Source organism: Chlorocebus sabaeus, chromosome 14 (genome assembly GCF_047675955.1).
Source record: "Chlorocebus sabaeus isolate Y175 chromosome 14, mChlSab1.0.hap1, whole genome shotgun sequence".
Lineage (NCBI taxonomy): Eukaryota > Metazoa > Chordata > Mammalia > Primates > Cercopithecidae > Chlorocebus > Chlorocebus sabaeus.
In genome coordinates, this window is record NC_132917.1 from 68,614,089 (window position 1) to 68,631,061 (window position 16,973).

The 16,973-nt window shown below is 43.7% G+C and overlaps 1 protein-coding gene across 2 annotated transcripts in view; it reads left to right on the forward strand.

The window, feature by feature from the left end:
• Positions 1–16,973, forward strand: part of ARHGAP25 (Rho GTPase activating protein 25) — a 91,960-nt gene that overhangs the window by 73,553 nt on the left and 1,434 nt on the right. For both annotated transcript variants that reach the window (XM_073023047.1, XM_007970393.3), the window contains exons 6-10: positions 5,177–5,309; positions 8,172–8,245; positions 9,766–9,887; positions 11,008–11,204; positions 14,531–15,063. In XM_073023047.1, coding sequence (XP_072879148.1) covers positions 5,177–5,309; positions 8,172–8,245; positions 9,766–9,887; positions 11,008–11,204; positions 14,531–15,063 — 1,059 coding nt within the window. The remainder of the gene's footprint in view (positions 1–5,176; positions 5,310–8,171; positions 8,246–9,765; positions 9,888–11,007; positions 11,205–14,530; positions 15,064–16,973) is intronic.

Here is a 16,973-nt window from a genome sequence, read left to right on the forward strand (position 1 = left end):
CCACCACCCGCTTCCTCCCCACCTTCTCCAGTCACTCAGCTGAGGTTCCCTTCTCTGCCACACTCAGCTAGTAAAATCCCCACCTGATGTTGTGCAGTCTCCTCCCCAGTTGCCTGCGTGAACTTGTCCTGCTGGCATAAGTTTGACTACTATTTCCAAATTAGCAGCCCATAAACCAAGCTTTAGTAAGATGGGCCTGAACTCTATCCAGTTTCCAAAAACGAAAGTTGCCAAGCTTATTTTGGACAATGGGGTTGGGTTGATTCTGAGAAAATTGTGAAGACCTAAGTGTCATCTTGTGTAGAAGCTCCCTCACCCCTCACTCTAACCACCAACGCTGCCCGTTTCTCCTCCAAAGCTTCTCTGAGATCTATCTGTTTCTCTCTATGCTTATGGCCACAGTTGTAGTTTGGACAACCACAGGGGTGTCTTTCCTACACTTAATAAGTAATAAGCTAATTTCCCACAGGTGCTATATTTTAGCACCCTAGGAAGCAAGAAATGGGGTTCTTATTGGAACAACAGCCCATTATGGACATCAAACATGGGGACTTTCAGCACCACCGTCAACTGCGTTTTGATATCAGGCGCTTGTTCCATTGTGCTCACCACCTTTATATTCAGTTTCTTTTTATGTTTTTAGTTAGCCTTGGCCTGGTGAAAGATACAGGTGGGTTGTTGCTAGAGCAACGCCATACAATGTGCCAAAAGGAATAGAGGTGATGGCTAGGATTTGCCGAATAACTGCCTTAGGCTCTAGCCTGTGCACTATAGAGTAGGCGTGGGTGTTGGTGTGCAAATTTTTGATTATTTTGAAATATTTGGGGCTGGAAGTAGGAAAATTACCTTACCTTGTGACGTCTCCACACCTAGAAGTGAGGGGTAGAGTTTACACATCCAGAAATAGGAAGGGTCACTGGGGGCTTTTCAGGGGCTTCGCAGGGGCAACTCTTAGGTCCACAAAACCCTTGAGAGGACAAGTCTGATTTGGAAGGTGTGACTGGCTCTTATTTGATTCTTATTATTTAGTTGCATTTGAGCATATTTAGGAGAGACCAGGTCTTCTCTCTCCTATTCCACTCATGATTCTGAAAACCCTCTTTTTCCCCTTTTCCTGCCCTCTCTCCACCCCCTTTTATACTCCCCCACTTCTCATTCCATGGTGTGTTTTGGTGTTGAGGGCTGTGCCCTGCAGGGACAGAGCATAGAATGCCAGATGCATAGGACAGGGGAAGGAGGGGAGGGCTTACAGGGATCAGCCTGACTTTGGAATCATAGAATTGACAAAGCCAGTAACTCAAGAGAGGTCAACAAAACTGGCAAATTAACTCTGAAGTGAAAGTGACCAGTGTTAGATGATTTCCTGAGAGTGACTCTGGCCTGGGAGTGGGAGAGGAAGAGACCAGCCTTGAGACAGTGTTAACCTGAATTGTGTGTGGGAGTTCAGAAGAGGAGCAGTGTGAAAGGAGGTGGAAAGAGGGCAGGAAAGGGGGAAAGGGAGGGTTTTCAGAGTCACGAGCAGACCGGGAGAGAGAAGCTACGGTTGTAACTTTTTCTGCCTCCTATAAAAGGAATTGTAGGAGTCAGTGGGTGGAACAAGGGGTATTTGGAGAGCAAGGAGCCCCCTCCTGGTGTCCCCAACTTCACGGCTGTGGGAACTCACCCAGATCCTCTGCATTGGTTATGTGCTGGGTTCTACCCCAAGATGCCCCCATTACCTCACTAGAATGAAGGTGAGCAAAGGAGCTGTTTGGTGAGACTAGTGCAGGTCTATCTGGTCTCCTTAGACACAAAAATGTGAACTTTAAAATCTCCTTGCCAAGTTTCTACCAGGATGGACACTGCCTGGCTACAAAGCCAACACACTTCTCACCCCTATGTGTCTGTGAGAAATGCACCAACAGACATGCCACATTACAAGCATCAGTGCCTCCAGGGAAGGGCTGGCAGAACCATCTGAGGAGTCTTGGGTAATCCCTAGTGCATCAGTTGTTGAACCCAGAAGCCACCTGGCTCCTGACCTGCTCTTAGCCCTTGATTTAAAAAAAAAAAAAAAAGAATAATTTAAGGGTGTTCTGTTGGGTTAGAGGAACAGCAAACTCCGAAAAAATAATGTTACAAATTTAGACCATAAAATAGACGTCTGAATTAGCCCTAGTACAATGGGGTGCTCACAGTAAAACAAAAATTTATGGAAATAATTGTATAAGTTCCATGGTGTTGAGTGCTAAAAAGGAAACTCAATACTATGAAAACTTAGAACAGGGGCTTTTCACATGGTCTGGTGTATTTAGGGAGGTCCCCAAGAAAATGACATTTAAGCTGAGACCCAATAAACAAGAATGAGGAGTTAGCTAGGCCCAGCAGTGGGCATGGCTTGTCAGGTTTATTTTTGGTGAAATGAACTGGGAAGCTTTCTGTAAGTTTCAGTGTTATAAGATGATTTATACAGCTAATTGTGTTCTTTTATTATTACTTTGAAGTATCCATGCTGTAGCTGTATTTATAACCCCTTTCTCTTTTCTAATGATGGATGTTTTTGCTGTCTAAATTTCTCCTGATTAAACTGTCTAGGTGTCTTTTTTATTGTTGTTGTCTCTCTTCAAAAGATTCAGTTTCTTTTTTTTTTTTTTTTTTTTTTCTGAGATCAAGTCTCACTTTGTCACCCAGGCTAGAGTGCAGTGGTGTGATCTTGGCTCACTGCAACCTCTGCCTCCTTGGTTCAAGTTATTCTCCTGCCTCAGCCTCCTGAGTAGCTGGGATTACAGGCACCTGCCACCAGGGCCAGCTAATTTTTCTATTTTTAGTAGAGACAGCGTTTTGCCATGTTGGCCAGGCTGGTCTTGAACTCCCGACCTCAAGTGATCCACCCGCCTCAGCCTCCCAAAGTGCTGGGACTACAGACGTAAGCCACTGTTCCCAGCCAGGATCCAGTTTCTTGACTTACCATTTATGCTGTTTTTTTCCATTTCAAACTCTGTTTTCTTCACTCATTCCATTGGTGTGTTTTGGTGTTCAGGGCTGTGCCCTAGAGTGGGCAGAGCATAGAATCTGGAGGCATAGGGCAGTGAAAGGAGGGGAGGGGCTTACAAGGATCAATGTGACTTTAGGAGAATAGGTTTGAAGGGATTTGGAAGACTGGTTGGATGGGGGTGAAGGAGAGGTTCCAATCAAATGGGAGTCCCAGGATGCTGATAGAGACAAATGGATGGACTGCAGTGTAGGGACTTGAGGAGGATGCAACTTTTGGACTTTGGGAGAATTCTGCTCCTGCAAATTGTCAGCTGACTGTCTTGTTGCCACTTTCTCAGGAACTTCTCATAACATATTTTGACAAAAGTACTTTTCCTAGCCTGGCTTTGCCTCGGGTATTTTTGGGCAGTGACTCAGCAGGGAAGGATTCTCTAGAATCCCCATGTTAAATGAACGGTTCCAACCCCAGATTTCCTGAGGTCAGCCATGGAGCATAGAGCGGGCTCTGTGCCAGCCCGTGTTCTCCTATTGAGGTACAGTTCACAGGCTGCAAAGAGGGGAGCCTTTTCAGAAGACAGCTCCAACAACTGGCTGGCAAAACCAAAATAAAATGCACACAGAGCACCAAGACAGAGCTTTACAATCAAGCCCAGTATTCTTGCTTCTGTTGCCTCAGATGCCTCCCTTCTCCTCCTCTTGTCCAGATCCACCCCTCCCCTCCCTCCTAGGACCGGGAGACATGTCCTCCAGCCTATTCTATATTTCTCATCACTGAAATCAAGGACATTCCAAGGTTATTCTGGACCTCTTGCCACATCACAGCTTTTCACGATGCTACCAGGGCTGCTACCTAAGAATGCCAGGTTTTATCAATATGAAATAAACAAACATTTCTTCAATAATCAGCTTCAGGAATATGGTAGTAAATCTTATTTTCTCTTGCAGCATTGCAGAATCAATGCAACCGCCTTGTAAGCCTGGGGTCAACAAACTTTTCTTAATGGGCCACATATTAAATATTTAGGCTTTGCAGACCAGATGGTCTTTACCGCAACTATAATACTCCGCTCAGTACATAAATGAACAACTGTGGTGGTGTTATTCTATAATTTTACTTACGGATGCTGACATCTGAATTTCCTATAATTTTTACATCATGACACACTCTTCTTCTTGTGAGTGTTTTTTTCCCCCAGCTATTTAAAAATGTAAAAATAATTCTTAGCTCCCAGGCTGTACAAATAGAGGTAGTGGGACAGATTTGGCTCCTGGCCCATGACTTACCAAGCCCTCCTGTAAATGGAGAAGCCGAACTGAAGAGCCACGCCTCTTTCAGTCAGTCAGGCCCATGGCGAGGCCTCCTCTCCTCATGCTCCAGGCTGACACACATGCTGCCTGCCTCATGCCCTAACTCCTCACTGCCTTTCAGAGCTCATCTGAGGTACTCTTTCATCTGAGAAGTCATCTACGTGTTCCCATCTCTGCCTTGGGTGTTCTTTTTCCACACTTCCATAGGATCCTGAGTCTTGGGCTTCCCATATCATGGCATTAACCACACAGTATTGTAAGGACCTTATAATGCTTGAGACTCCACAGCTTTGTGACTCGGTGGGGCCAGGGCTCCATCCCTGGACTGGATGGCTACTGATGTCTTTGGGATTGGCGACTGAAATCCCAGTGCTTGACAAGTATCTTGCAGTATCTTGCACCTAATAGGTTTTCTCAATGCTTATTGATTGAGTGAATTATTGAGCAAATACGTGAGTGAACCTCAGAACTATTTTAAGCACTCTGGAAGATTAAAGAGATGAATGGACCAAGGATATAAAGGAGCTAACATAAGCAATATTAGAGACTAATTAGACAGTGCTAATTGAGAGGCATTAAAATGACTTGAAGAAAGAAGAAAGCAATAAAGATGAAAATCATTAAGGAAGGTTTGGTAAAAATGTAGACCTTGAACTTACCTTTGAGGTAGTTGGGTGGAAGAGATAGAGGAACATGTATTCAGCATTGTTGTTCCAGAAGGGTGAATTAGCAACGATGTTTTGGTCTGATTCTTCTTTATCAGACTCTACTCCTCTGCAAAATTTCCCTTTGTAATTTATGGTTCTAGTCACTGAATCATTAGGATGGAAGTGACGAACATCCTAAAGTTTTTCTTTCAAAGAGGTTTCAAAGAGCATTGCTTCTTTTCTTCCAGAGACACAGATGTGCACACTGTGGCTTCCCTGCTAAAGCTCTACCTACGAGACCTCCCAGAGCCCGTGGTTCCCTGGAGCCAGTACGAAGGGTTCCTGCTCTGTGGACAGCTCACGAATGCGGACGAGGCAAAGGTTTGCATCTTAGAGTTAGTTGTCCTGCTTTAGAAGAAAGTGATTGGTTTTCTGGACACTATTCCAGTAGGCAACAGTGGGTCAAGGGGCCCATACTTTTTGGTAAGATAGTCAAAATGCAACTTCCTCAGCAACAAAAGGCATATGAACTTAATCATGATGACTGGCAAACCACAGCCTTCATGAGATGTAATAATCCAGTAAAGAATTGGACCATAATCAAATACTGCTGAGTCACATTAAAAGTAGGGAGAAAAGGAGGATACATCGGAGGAGGGTTTTAAGCCCAATGGCCTTGCTGAGACTTGCTGGGACACAACGACAGGCTGGAAGGCAGGTGCGAGGTCACATAGTTCAAGCTCCACAGCAACTTGAGTGTCAGGTGTGGTCATCCAAGGAATGCATGTCCCAGGGAGAAGAAGGATAGGGAAGGTTTTTTGATTGTTGTTCTTTTTAGCCATGTAGGGTCTGTAACCACCATCTGCAATATGCTTGTGAGAGTGCACAAGTTCAACAGCAGGATTTTTGATCCTGTATGTTATTTCTAGAGAGGCCTTGTAGTCAACAGGGATCACACTGTAGTCATGTTATTGTAATCAACCAACCAACCAAAGAAACTGATGAAACCCAACCAACAACAATAAACCTCAATGATTTTTAAACAAGATTTTCAAATCCAAGTGATCCATGAAGAAGTTTATGCTTCTATCAATGACTGTGTTAAAAGCCGTCTCTGGCAAAGTGGTGCACAGAAAAATCTATAATGAAGACCTAGATTTAACTTTGATTTTTCCATTATACAGATTATACATCTTTCATAAGACTCAGTTTATTTACTTTGACCAATAGAACTTTCTATGGTAATGGAACTTTTATATATCTGCACCTTTCAGTATGGTAACCACCAGCCACACATGGCTATTGGGCATCTAAAATGTGGTTACTGCACCTGGGAAGCCAAATTCCTAATTTTATTTAATTTTGATTTAAATTTAAGTAGCTACATGTGGCAAGTAACTGCTATATTGAACAGCACAAACTTAGATAATTTTCATGATAATATCATACCATGCCTAGGATTGTTTTGAGGACCCAGGGATATGATACTGGTGGGTGACTTTAACATTTTTTTCAATATCAGGGAAGATTTATTATCTTCCATACTTCAGAATGTATGAGACAGCCTGCTTCATAGAATATATTTATTTAAAATGAATGAAGAAATAGCACCCTAGCCCTGTAAGAAAACACAGCTGTGAGAACTTCCATCCCTGACTGAGGATGGGGGGAGCATCATGATTTGAATAGATCCTGACATAAGAGAAAAGCTGACTTTATATTTCAGGAAAGGAAGAGAACAATAATGATGTGGCTAACATGATACAGGTTTTGTAGCTCTTTTCCAAACAAAAATTAGATTGCATGGATCTGAGGCACGATATTTTGTGCGTAACTTAAGAATTTTATTGGGGGAGGGAGAAGGGGATATGAGAAGTCTTAACTTATACTGGTGTATCTGCTCACTATTGTGAAAGTAATAAAATTTTATGGAATAATGTTTAAAAGGCAGCTAAAAAGATAAATGTTTCAGATTGCATCTCACCCCTGGGTTCTGGGGAAAGCAAAGGAAGCACCTAGATGCCGTTCTGACAGTAAGATTCCCACCCCTGCACTCACTTTAGACTTGCATCTCCCAGCTTTTCTCAACCTCAGTATCTTTGAGAGTTTCCACATCTGTGGCAATGCATATCTACACACAGGGACCAAGGTCCTTCTCACTGGTGAAAACATGGCAGAGGTGGCAGCTAGGAGGGGTGAGCCTGTAGCAACCTTTGCAATGAATTTACTTGACTCAACTGACGAAGGGATCTTAGCATGAAGCTGACGCTACGCTAAGAAGGTCAACATCTACAGAAGCTGCTCCGTGTAGGCTGACAAGGCTGGAGGGTGCATTTTCTGCAGGAGAACCGCTCAGGTTTGAGGAGTGCCTGCATACCACATGTGAATTGTGTACTCTCTCTATTTTTTTATTTTTATTTTTTGAGATGGAGTTTTGCTCTTTCACCCAGGCTGGAGTGCGGTGGCGCGTTCTCTGGTCACTGCAATCTCTGCCTTCTGGTTTCAAGCGATTCTCCTGCCTCAGCCTCCCGAGTAGCTTGGATTACAGGTGCACGTCACCATGTCCGGCTAGTGAATTGTGTACTCTCACAAGCACCATGTTGCATATGGTGACTACAGACCCTACAGGCAGCTGTGGTTGAAAAGAACACGGAAAAGCTCGCTGTCCCTCTTCTCTTTGGCTCGTGCATTCCTGGTAGACCTTGTCTGACATCCATGGCCATCCATTGCAGAGCTTGAACAGTGTGACCTTGCACCGTCCTCCAGCCTGGTCTGCCTGTCTCTGTGAGCCAGCAGGTCTCAGCTAGGCCATAGTGCTTGAAATCCTTCTCAGAAGAATCCTCCATTTCTCACCAGTCTTAAAGTGATTCTGAGATATCTTATTGTGGTCTTATTCTTTATTGGATTGTTACCTCTCAAGCATTCTTAAGCAAACAATTAACGTATGAGTTGTTCAACAGTCCTTCCTTAGAGTAGCTCACAGTCAAAGGTGGGGTGCAGTGTCATAGTTACAGATAAGTAAAAAGTATACATAACAAAAACTATGACCCTTTTAAAAAAATTATAAGAGAATTTGGAGTTATTTCCTTTTTTTAAAAAAACCCACAAAACTACAGGGACACGAATGACTGCCAAAGTGTTGTTTCTTCACAGATATACCAATTCTGTTCCAGGGTCTCCTTGCTGGCATGTGGGCAGGCTCATTTACTGGTAAATGATTTACTGGTGTAAATCTCTTCCCAGGCTCAGCAGGAGTTGATGAAGCAGCTCTCTATCCTTCCTCGTGACAACTATAGTCTCCTGAGCTACATCTGCAGGTGAGAGGCCCCTGGTATCAACTCTACAGTTTTCAACCCCATCAGAAAGAAGCTCCTAGTTAGAAGAGGAGGGACCACCTCTGTGAACACAGAGATTCTGGTCCAGCACTTTGGAAGATCAGCTGTATTCATGTAGCACTGAAGTAGCTTCCTGTATAATTTCAAGGATTCTGAAAACCTGGTTGACCCAAAAAATGAACGTGCTCCCCCCTTTAGGCCTGCCTCAGCACTGCTCAGAGTCCTGGGACATGCAAGAGAACCCAGAATCCTTATAATGATTCTAGAATGATCTCCCATCTTTGTGACTCTGAGCCATAGCTTAGCTCCAGGGAGACATTCATTCTGGGCCACCCTGGTTATTTTCCTTCAGCCCTTTCTTGGGACCTGCTGTGCACCACCCCTGTGGCAACTCTAGCTGTGGATTGACCCAGATCTGGCTGGGCTGGACTGGGAACTGGGATCTTCATCTCAGACTGATCTGAATTTTGTCTTTTATTTTTAAAAAGTAATTTGTTGTAGTTCCTAGATAATAAAAGTCATACTTGCTTGACTTGGAAACCAGGAAGATACAGCAAACGGTAAACGAGAAATAAAAAGGACCCATGATCCCTTCACCAGCAATAAGTACTGTTAACACTCAGGCATTTTCCCTTCTGGGTGTTTTCTCTCCATGATAGATCTTTTCACACCTTAATATAAATATAGGGGAATAATATTTTATTCTAAATCAAAATTATATAAAGGATTGTATCCTGCTTTTTTGGTTTAATGTTTTATTATGAGCATTTCTCTATGTCATAAAATTGGATTATGAATAACTTTGTAATATTTCATAATGTTTCATCATTTGGACACATCACCATTTATTTAATAATTGCTCTGTATTTGAAATTGTGTTGCTTCATTCTATCCATTTTTAAATGGCTTTTAGAGAGTGTATTTAGAAATTCCCTATTTTTACAGTGAATCTGAGAGCTTTGTGCCTCAAAAGGGGTAGAATTTTAGCAAAAATTCAGTATCAGTTATGGAGCACCTGCTGAGAATTAGCAATGCTTGTGCTCCAATCAGAGGATGAGAACAAGGAGGCACCATGGATTCCCTGGCCCTGAAATCTTCTTACCAATAAAGTTTTCCTCTCTGGAGACTTGGGTGGGATGGGTGCTGAGAGCTGGGAGATAAGCCTATCGGGGCAAGACATGGGTATGGTCAGATACCCATTTTACCTTTTCTAGTCCACTCTGAGGTCCTGGAAGTGGATCTTGTCTCTTGCTTATGTGATTCCACCCACCTCCCACAACCCCCACCCCAGCAGCTGGGCAGGACCCCCCTGGTTTCTCTTCCTTCCTTGGTCTTGGGTCTTTCAGGATGAGGCTAAATTCTTGTGGGCAGAGCAGGCTGGTCTCATTCCTGAGACTGGGAGGAAAGCGTTAGATCCATCCCTGAGTTCTCGCTGGAACCCTGTAGTGCTTCCTCCTGGCTACTTCCTGCTTTCTACCATGGGATTTCTTGGCTGCCTGCAGGTTTCTACATGAAATACAGCTGAACTGTGCTGTTAACAAGATGAGCGTGGACAACCTGGCTACTGTGATTGGTGTGAATCTCATCAGGTCGAAGGTCGAAGACCCTGCCGTGATCATGAGAGGTATGGCTGGTCCCATAGTGAAAGCAGGTACACAGGAAGTAACAATTACAACACTCCCCCTGATATTTGTGCACTGCTCTGCAGTTTGCCAAGCATTTTCAGCCGGTTATCTATCTCATCTGAATCATGCAATAGCCTTGTGAGGTAGGCAGGGCAGGAATTGTGTCTATTTTTCAGATCACAACAAAGGACAGAGGTCAAGGGTTTGCCCAACAGTCCCACAGTACAGTAGACTAGCACAAAAATAGCTAGCCAGTGTTTCTTAGTCTTTTATTACTTTTACATACCCTAAGCCAGATTGAGCAAGCAGGTTTCATTTTATTTTATTTTTATTTATTTATTGAGTTGGAGCCTCACTCTGTTGCGTAGGCTGGAGTGCAGTGGTGCGACCTTAGCTCACTATAACCTCTGCCTCCTGGGTTCAAGTGATTCTCCTGCCTCAGCCTCTCGAGTAGCTGGGACTACAAGCATACACCCCCACACCCAGATAATTTTTGTAATTTTAGTAGAGACAGAGTTTCACCATGTTGGCCAGGCTGGTTTCAAGCTCCTGACCTCAAGTGATCTTCCCGCCTTGGCCTCCCAAAGTGCTGAGATTACAGGTGTGAGCCACCGTGCCCAGCCAGGTTTCATTTTATGAGCCAGCCCACAAAAAGGCTGCTTATAAAGCTGTGCTGTGCAGGCTTCTGAAGCTGTGTCCTGACACAGAGTACCGATATCTGCCATGGGCGTGGGGGCAGAAAACCTGGCACATATTTGCTGTGTGTCTGATAAGAAACCATAGATCATATTGAGGACCACATCAGGAGAGAAAGATGTCTTTATTTTCTCTGCTGTTTTATTGCCTACTTTCCTGATCAAAAACTAATCCAGTGGACTATTGGCTCCCTCTGAAACAGCTCCCTCTTTCATTCTACTCCCATGTCCTTCTATTCCATCCCCTTTCAACATAATCTCCAACTCCAAGCAATTAAAAAGGGTCTTTTGAGGAGAAAAATGAGACCCTTCTGGGCCTTGTAGTTTTAGAACCGAGTTTGGAGACATCCACGGGTAGGGGTCCTTGAGGACTGACTACCTGCCTCCTACACTACACTATAGATCTTTTTCTTCTTTCTTTCAGGGACTCCTCAGATCCAAAGAGTGATGACTATGATGATCAGAGACCATGAAGTCCTCTTCCCCAAGTCCAAGGATATACCCCTATCACCCCCTGCCCAGAAAAACGACCCCAAGAAAGCTCCAGTGGCCCGAAGCTCTGTGGGCTGGGATGCCACTGAAGACCTCCGAATTTCTAGGACAGACAGCTTCAGTAGCATGGTAAGGCACCGAGAACCTTTCTGCTTCCATTGGGTTCTTCCTTTAGTCCAGGCCATCCCACGTAAGGTCCGCTCTGGGATGGCAATTTGGGGAGTTTTAGGTGATGCAATGTCAGTGGGCACAGCTGGTACAGACTCATCTGAACACACCTTGAAAGCCTGGCCTCTTTTCAAATCTAGTTTCTACTGGCATCTTTGAGGGGGGTGAGTGACAAGTGTGCCAGTCGCCCAATGACTGAGCAATGAGGGTCCTCACTGAAGCCCACTCTAATAGAGAGGCTCAAATCAGTCCAGAGAAGTTCAATGGGAAAAAATGTATACCACATTGTAAATGTTTTGGTGGGAATTGTTGAAAATTCCGGGTGAATGTCCAGAGAAAACTGGCTTCCTGCTAACCCATGAAACGTGATTCCTTTCTCAGAGTATGTGATGTGTTTGTGTAATATTTCTCATTCCTCGATAAGCCGTCTCAGCCATGTCAGCCCCCACGTTTGTGCTGAAGGGTTGAAACTCACGTTCCCAATGTCCAAAAGCTCTGCTGACTCTGAAATGTAGACTATGTGAGGGCAATAATTTACAAAGGTCAAATATTTTTATATATTTATAGGAACAAATAGTTTTACAAAGAACATGTGGACTTTATGTAGTAGCTTGATCTTTATGTGTGGCCAAAAAATGGATTTCAGATTTCTAGTTGACCAGATGATTCAAGTTACCTACAGTACTGTTAACCCTGAAGATTTGTTTAAAAGGCAGGTAGTAGGTGGTAGTTGTGATTTTTCTTAGGATAGGTCTTTCTGGATGCAATGCATTCTACTAACACTCTAAAACTAAAATAAAATTTAAAAACGCTCATACTTCATGTAACAAGATCATCCCACAGTCCTTGAGAATAGCTATTATTGTCCTCATTTAATAGGTTTCTGCCATTTATTGATTTCTGTGGGTAGGCACTATGCTGGGAAATTTACGCTGCTCACCTCTAGAGTCCTCATGTTACATAACATTGTAAGGCAGAATTTGTCATTCATATTGTGTTATTGAGGAGCAGAAACTCAGAGAGGTTGAGCAGCTGGCCCAATGTAGTAGCACTAGCTTGTTATAGAGGAGGACTCAGATCCAGTTCTCCCTTCAGGACCCAGGTGCCTCTAACTCCAGGTGGGGTTTCTGAAGCAAGTGATTGGCTACAAAGGTAAAGGGCGGGCTTGAACCCGATTGTCTGATTTTATGTTTAGGTCTCACTTGATCTTAGCCAAAAGGCCAAAAAATGATTGATTTTACGTTTAGGTCTCATATTCTGTCTCCTTTTTCTTTATAATTTCATTAAAAAATATATAATGTATGCACATAGTTCAAGTAATCAAAAAGATAGGAAAAGGTATACGTTGAGAAGTTCTGCTCCCTCCCACCCACCCCATCCCTCTCTGCCTTAGTTTCTTATTTATCCTTCCAACGTTCCTTTATGAAAATATAAGACGACATGAGTGTAAATGATTTACCTCTTTTTTTACACAAAATGTATTATAATTCTCTCTCTCTCTACAGTCACACGCATACACATACAGTCATACACACACTCTTTTTTTTTTTTTTTTTTTTTTGAGACGTAGTCTCGCTCTGTCGCCCAGGCTGGAGTGCAGTGGCGCAATCTCGGCTCACTGCAAGCTCCGCCTCCCGGGTTCACGCCATTCTCCTACCTCAGCCTCCCGAGTAGCTGGGACTACAGGCGCCCGCCACTGCGCCCGGCTAATTTTTTCTATTTTTTAGTAGAGACGGGGTTTCACCATGGTCTCGATCTCCTGACCTTGTGATCCGCCCCCCTCGGCCTCCCAAAGTGCTGGGATTACAGGCGTGAGCCACCGCGCCCGGCCTACCATACACACAGTCTTACACACAACTCTGTATCTTGCATTTTTGTACTTAGCAGTGTATCCTGGAGACTTTTTCATGTCAATACATAGACAGCTACCTCATATGACCTCATGTTTTCGGGAGGTGTATAGTGTCCCATTCTGTAGATGTACCAGTCCCTATAGATGAACAGACTGCCTTCGGTTCTTTTCTTTTCTTTTTCTTTTTCTTTTTCTTTTTTTTTTTTTTTTTTTTTTGAGACAGGGTCTCACTTTATTGCCTAAGCTGGAGTGCAGTGGTATGATCACAATTTACTGCAGCTTTGACCTCCTGCTGAGGCAATCCTTCGGCCTTAGTTTCCCAAGTAGCTGGGACTACAGGTGCATACTACCATGCTGGGCTAATTTTTTTGGCATATTTTTTGTAGAGACAGGGTTTCACCATGTTACCCAGACTGGCCTCAAACTCCTGAGCTCAAGCGATCCACCCTCCTCAGCCTCCCAAAGTGCTGGGATTACAGGCGTCAGCCACTGCACCCAGCCTTTCAGTTCTTCATACTACAAACAAAGCTATAATGAATAACCTTGGGACCTCCTTTTGTACTCAGGCAGATGTATTTCTCAAATAAATTTTCAGAAGTGGGCTTGATGGGTCAGAAGGTAAATAGATTTGATTGTGTGATTTTGAAAGAAATTATTGGAGTTTGTGTCTTTTTACACTTCCAGAAGCAATGCATGAAAGAGCTGTTTTCCTACAGTTTCACCAACAGAGTGTGTTGTCAAATTTTGGGGGCTTGCTCATCTAATAAGTGAGAACTGGCATTTCAGTAATTTTAATTTTAATTTGAGTTTCTCTTATTATTAGAGAGGCTGAACATCTTTTCTTATGTACAAGGACTAGCTTCATTTTTTCCTCTGTGAACTGCCTGATCTTGCCCTTTGCCCATAATTATATTGCTTGTTGATCTCTTCCGTCACAACTTTTATGAAGTTTATCTATTAAGGAGAGTAACCAATTGTCTGATATGCATAGCAAATACTTTTTGCCAGTTTTTTTTTTTTTTTTGGTTTGGTATGTGGTGATTTGTTACTTTGTTTTTATTTTTGTTCTTTTTAATTTTTTAGGTCATGGAAATCAAAAGGTCAAATTTATCAATCTTTTATGGCTTCCGGGTTTTCAGTCATAGTTACAGAGACCACCCATTCTAAGATTACATAAGGATCCTACTTTAGGACTCTTTAACCACAAACAAACACTTGAGTTTGGTGAGCACTTCGTCTCTAGAACATGGTTCCTTTAGTGCAATATCCTTTTGGAAAAAAATGCCAGTGCAGATAATCAACTAATGTGATACATTAAGAATTTCATAGTATGCTCCCAGGGAACATTTGTTTTGAGGTCTCTAATCCTTACCTTGGGAGCATGATACACAGAGGTGAAAACCCCATGTGACATCCATGTCTGTTTCTTTTCTAGACAAGCGACTCTGATACAACCAGCCCTACTGGACAGCAGCCGAGCGATGGATTTCCGGAGGACAGCAGCAAAGTACCCAGGGAGAAGCCAGGAGATTGGAAGATGCAGCCTCGTAAAAGGACTCAAACTCTCCCTAACCGGAAATGTTTCTTGACATCAGCTTTTCAAGGTGCCAACAGCAGCAAAATGGAGATCTTTAAAAATGAATTCTGGTCGCCTTCCTCAGAGGCTAAGGCAGGGGAAGGGCACAGGAGAACGATGTCTCAAGACTTGCGCCAACTTTCTGACTCCCAGCGGACTTCCACCTACGATAACGTCCCTTCCCTGCCAGGGTCCCCTCGGGAGGAAGCCAGTGCACTCTCTTCCCAAGCCTGTGACTCCAAGGGAGATACTCTTGCCAGTCCAAACTCTGAAACTGGGCCTGGAAAAAAGAACTCTGGAGAAGAGGAACTTGATTCTTTGCAGAGGACAGTCCAAGAGCTACAAAAGGAAATAGAAACACAGAAGCAAATGTATGAGGAACAGATTAAAAAGTAAGTCAGACAGAGGGGCACTGAGAGGCACTTGGCTTCCATCTTTGGAGATAAGAGGGATTGTTCCCACCCACCAGAGAAATCACATCATAGAGCTTCAGTTTGGGGAAGACAGTAATCTATAGCAGGTCTAGGAAGGAAAGAGTAAAGGGAACAACGAGATGACTAAATTGGTGAACACTCTAAACTTTAGACTAGATTTAGGAAACGTCAATATCTAGCTTAAGTAGCTTAATCAATAATCTCCAAACAGTGGTTCTTTAAGAATCAACATGCTTTAATTAATTTAAAGGAAATAATTTTTTTTATGTTAAGGTCATTCGTGGATTCTGCAAACATTCCTCGAGCCCCTCCTCTGTGCCAGGCACATTCTAGTTGTTAGGGTATAGCACTGAACAAAAGAGACAAAAGTCCCTGCACTTACAGAACTTCTTCTAGTGGGGACAGATGGACAATACAAATATATAATAAAATATATGTTATGTCAGCTGATGGCAAGTGCTGTGGAGAAAAATAAAGTGGGTCAGGAGATTGGAAAGTTCAAGGAACGGGTTCCGATGTAAAATAGGGGGATCAGGGAAGGCCTCCCTGAGAAGGCAGCAGGTGAGTGAAGGCCTGAAGGAGATGAGGAGCAAGTCAGGTGCGTAGATGGGAGATGACTATGGCCAGTGCTGAGGCTGTGAGAAAGGAGCAGGCCCCCATGGTCCCACCCAGGAAGAACGGAAGCCGCCTGAGGCCAGGAAGAGTGATTAGCAGATGAGGGTAGAGAAGTACAGGAGGCCAGGACGCAGTAGGGATTTGTCAGCCACTGGAAAGCCTGAGTCTGGGTGGTTTCAACCTGGTTTATGCTTCATTGGCTCACTGGCTTCCCACTGAGCACAGGCTGCAGGGGGCAAACAGAGGTGGGAGGCCAGTTAGGCAGCTATTGCCTCTGTCACATGCAAATTCCCAAGATCCGTGCACACAATTTGTTCTCTTGGGTAAGTAGAGTATTTTCTTGAAATATTTTTCACACTACTGATTGGCCAGCAAATTTGTTTTCAGGAGAGAAAACCTTGATCCAGCTGTGCCCATATCAGCACTAGTCATGAGGCAGTGAAATGTGAATTCGTGGGCTCTTAGATTTATGGTTACGTCTTAGTCCGTGCAGACTCGGGTATCTGAAGGGAAGACTTCTGTGAGCCTTCATTCATTGTTCCACACAGAGAGCTGCCATCCAGAAGCAAAATGTAGCTTGTTTATCTAAGAACCTGAAACCAATCATTTGTAGAATTAAAGACTTCTGTGACATCTCGGCAGTGATCAAAGCAGTCCCATAGAAAACTCATGCTGCACTCAAACATGAATATCTTCAACAGGGTAGGAAAAGAACTGGCTGCCACAGAGGTGGCTGCCCCTTCTGAATGGAACAGAGTCCTCTGAATCCACCAGTCGAGGAAGCCTCCCATCCCAGGCTCCTGAGCCCACACAGATTCCACCTCCCACTGGAACCCATGGTCAGGATCTAGCACAGTGTCTTACTTGGAATTTCTTCCAGAACCAGAGGGGTACAGAGAACTTGGAGAAGAAAAGTAGATTTGTAATGAGAGGGTCAGAAGGAATGAGACCAATTTAGCTTTAAGAAGAGATAGGCGGGGGTAGGCAAAGTTGTGAAGATGGATTGTTACCCACAGAATAGACCAAAGCCCTTGAAGGTAGAACCCAAGTTTTGGGCTCACATGGAAGCTCAAGTCTCCCTTGTGCAAGTGGGCAGGCCATTTGGGGAGAAGGGAGGCACACTCTACAGAATAAAATTCTGAAACAGATTTCCAGTCACACAATCAGCATATGTATACTCATTGCTAAGAGTTAATTCAGCACAGCCTGGCAGGGGGCCACTACATTAGGATTTTGGCCAGTAACGATGAAAA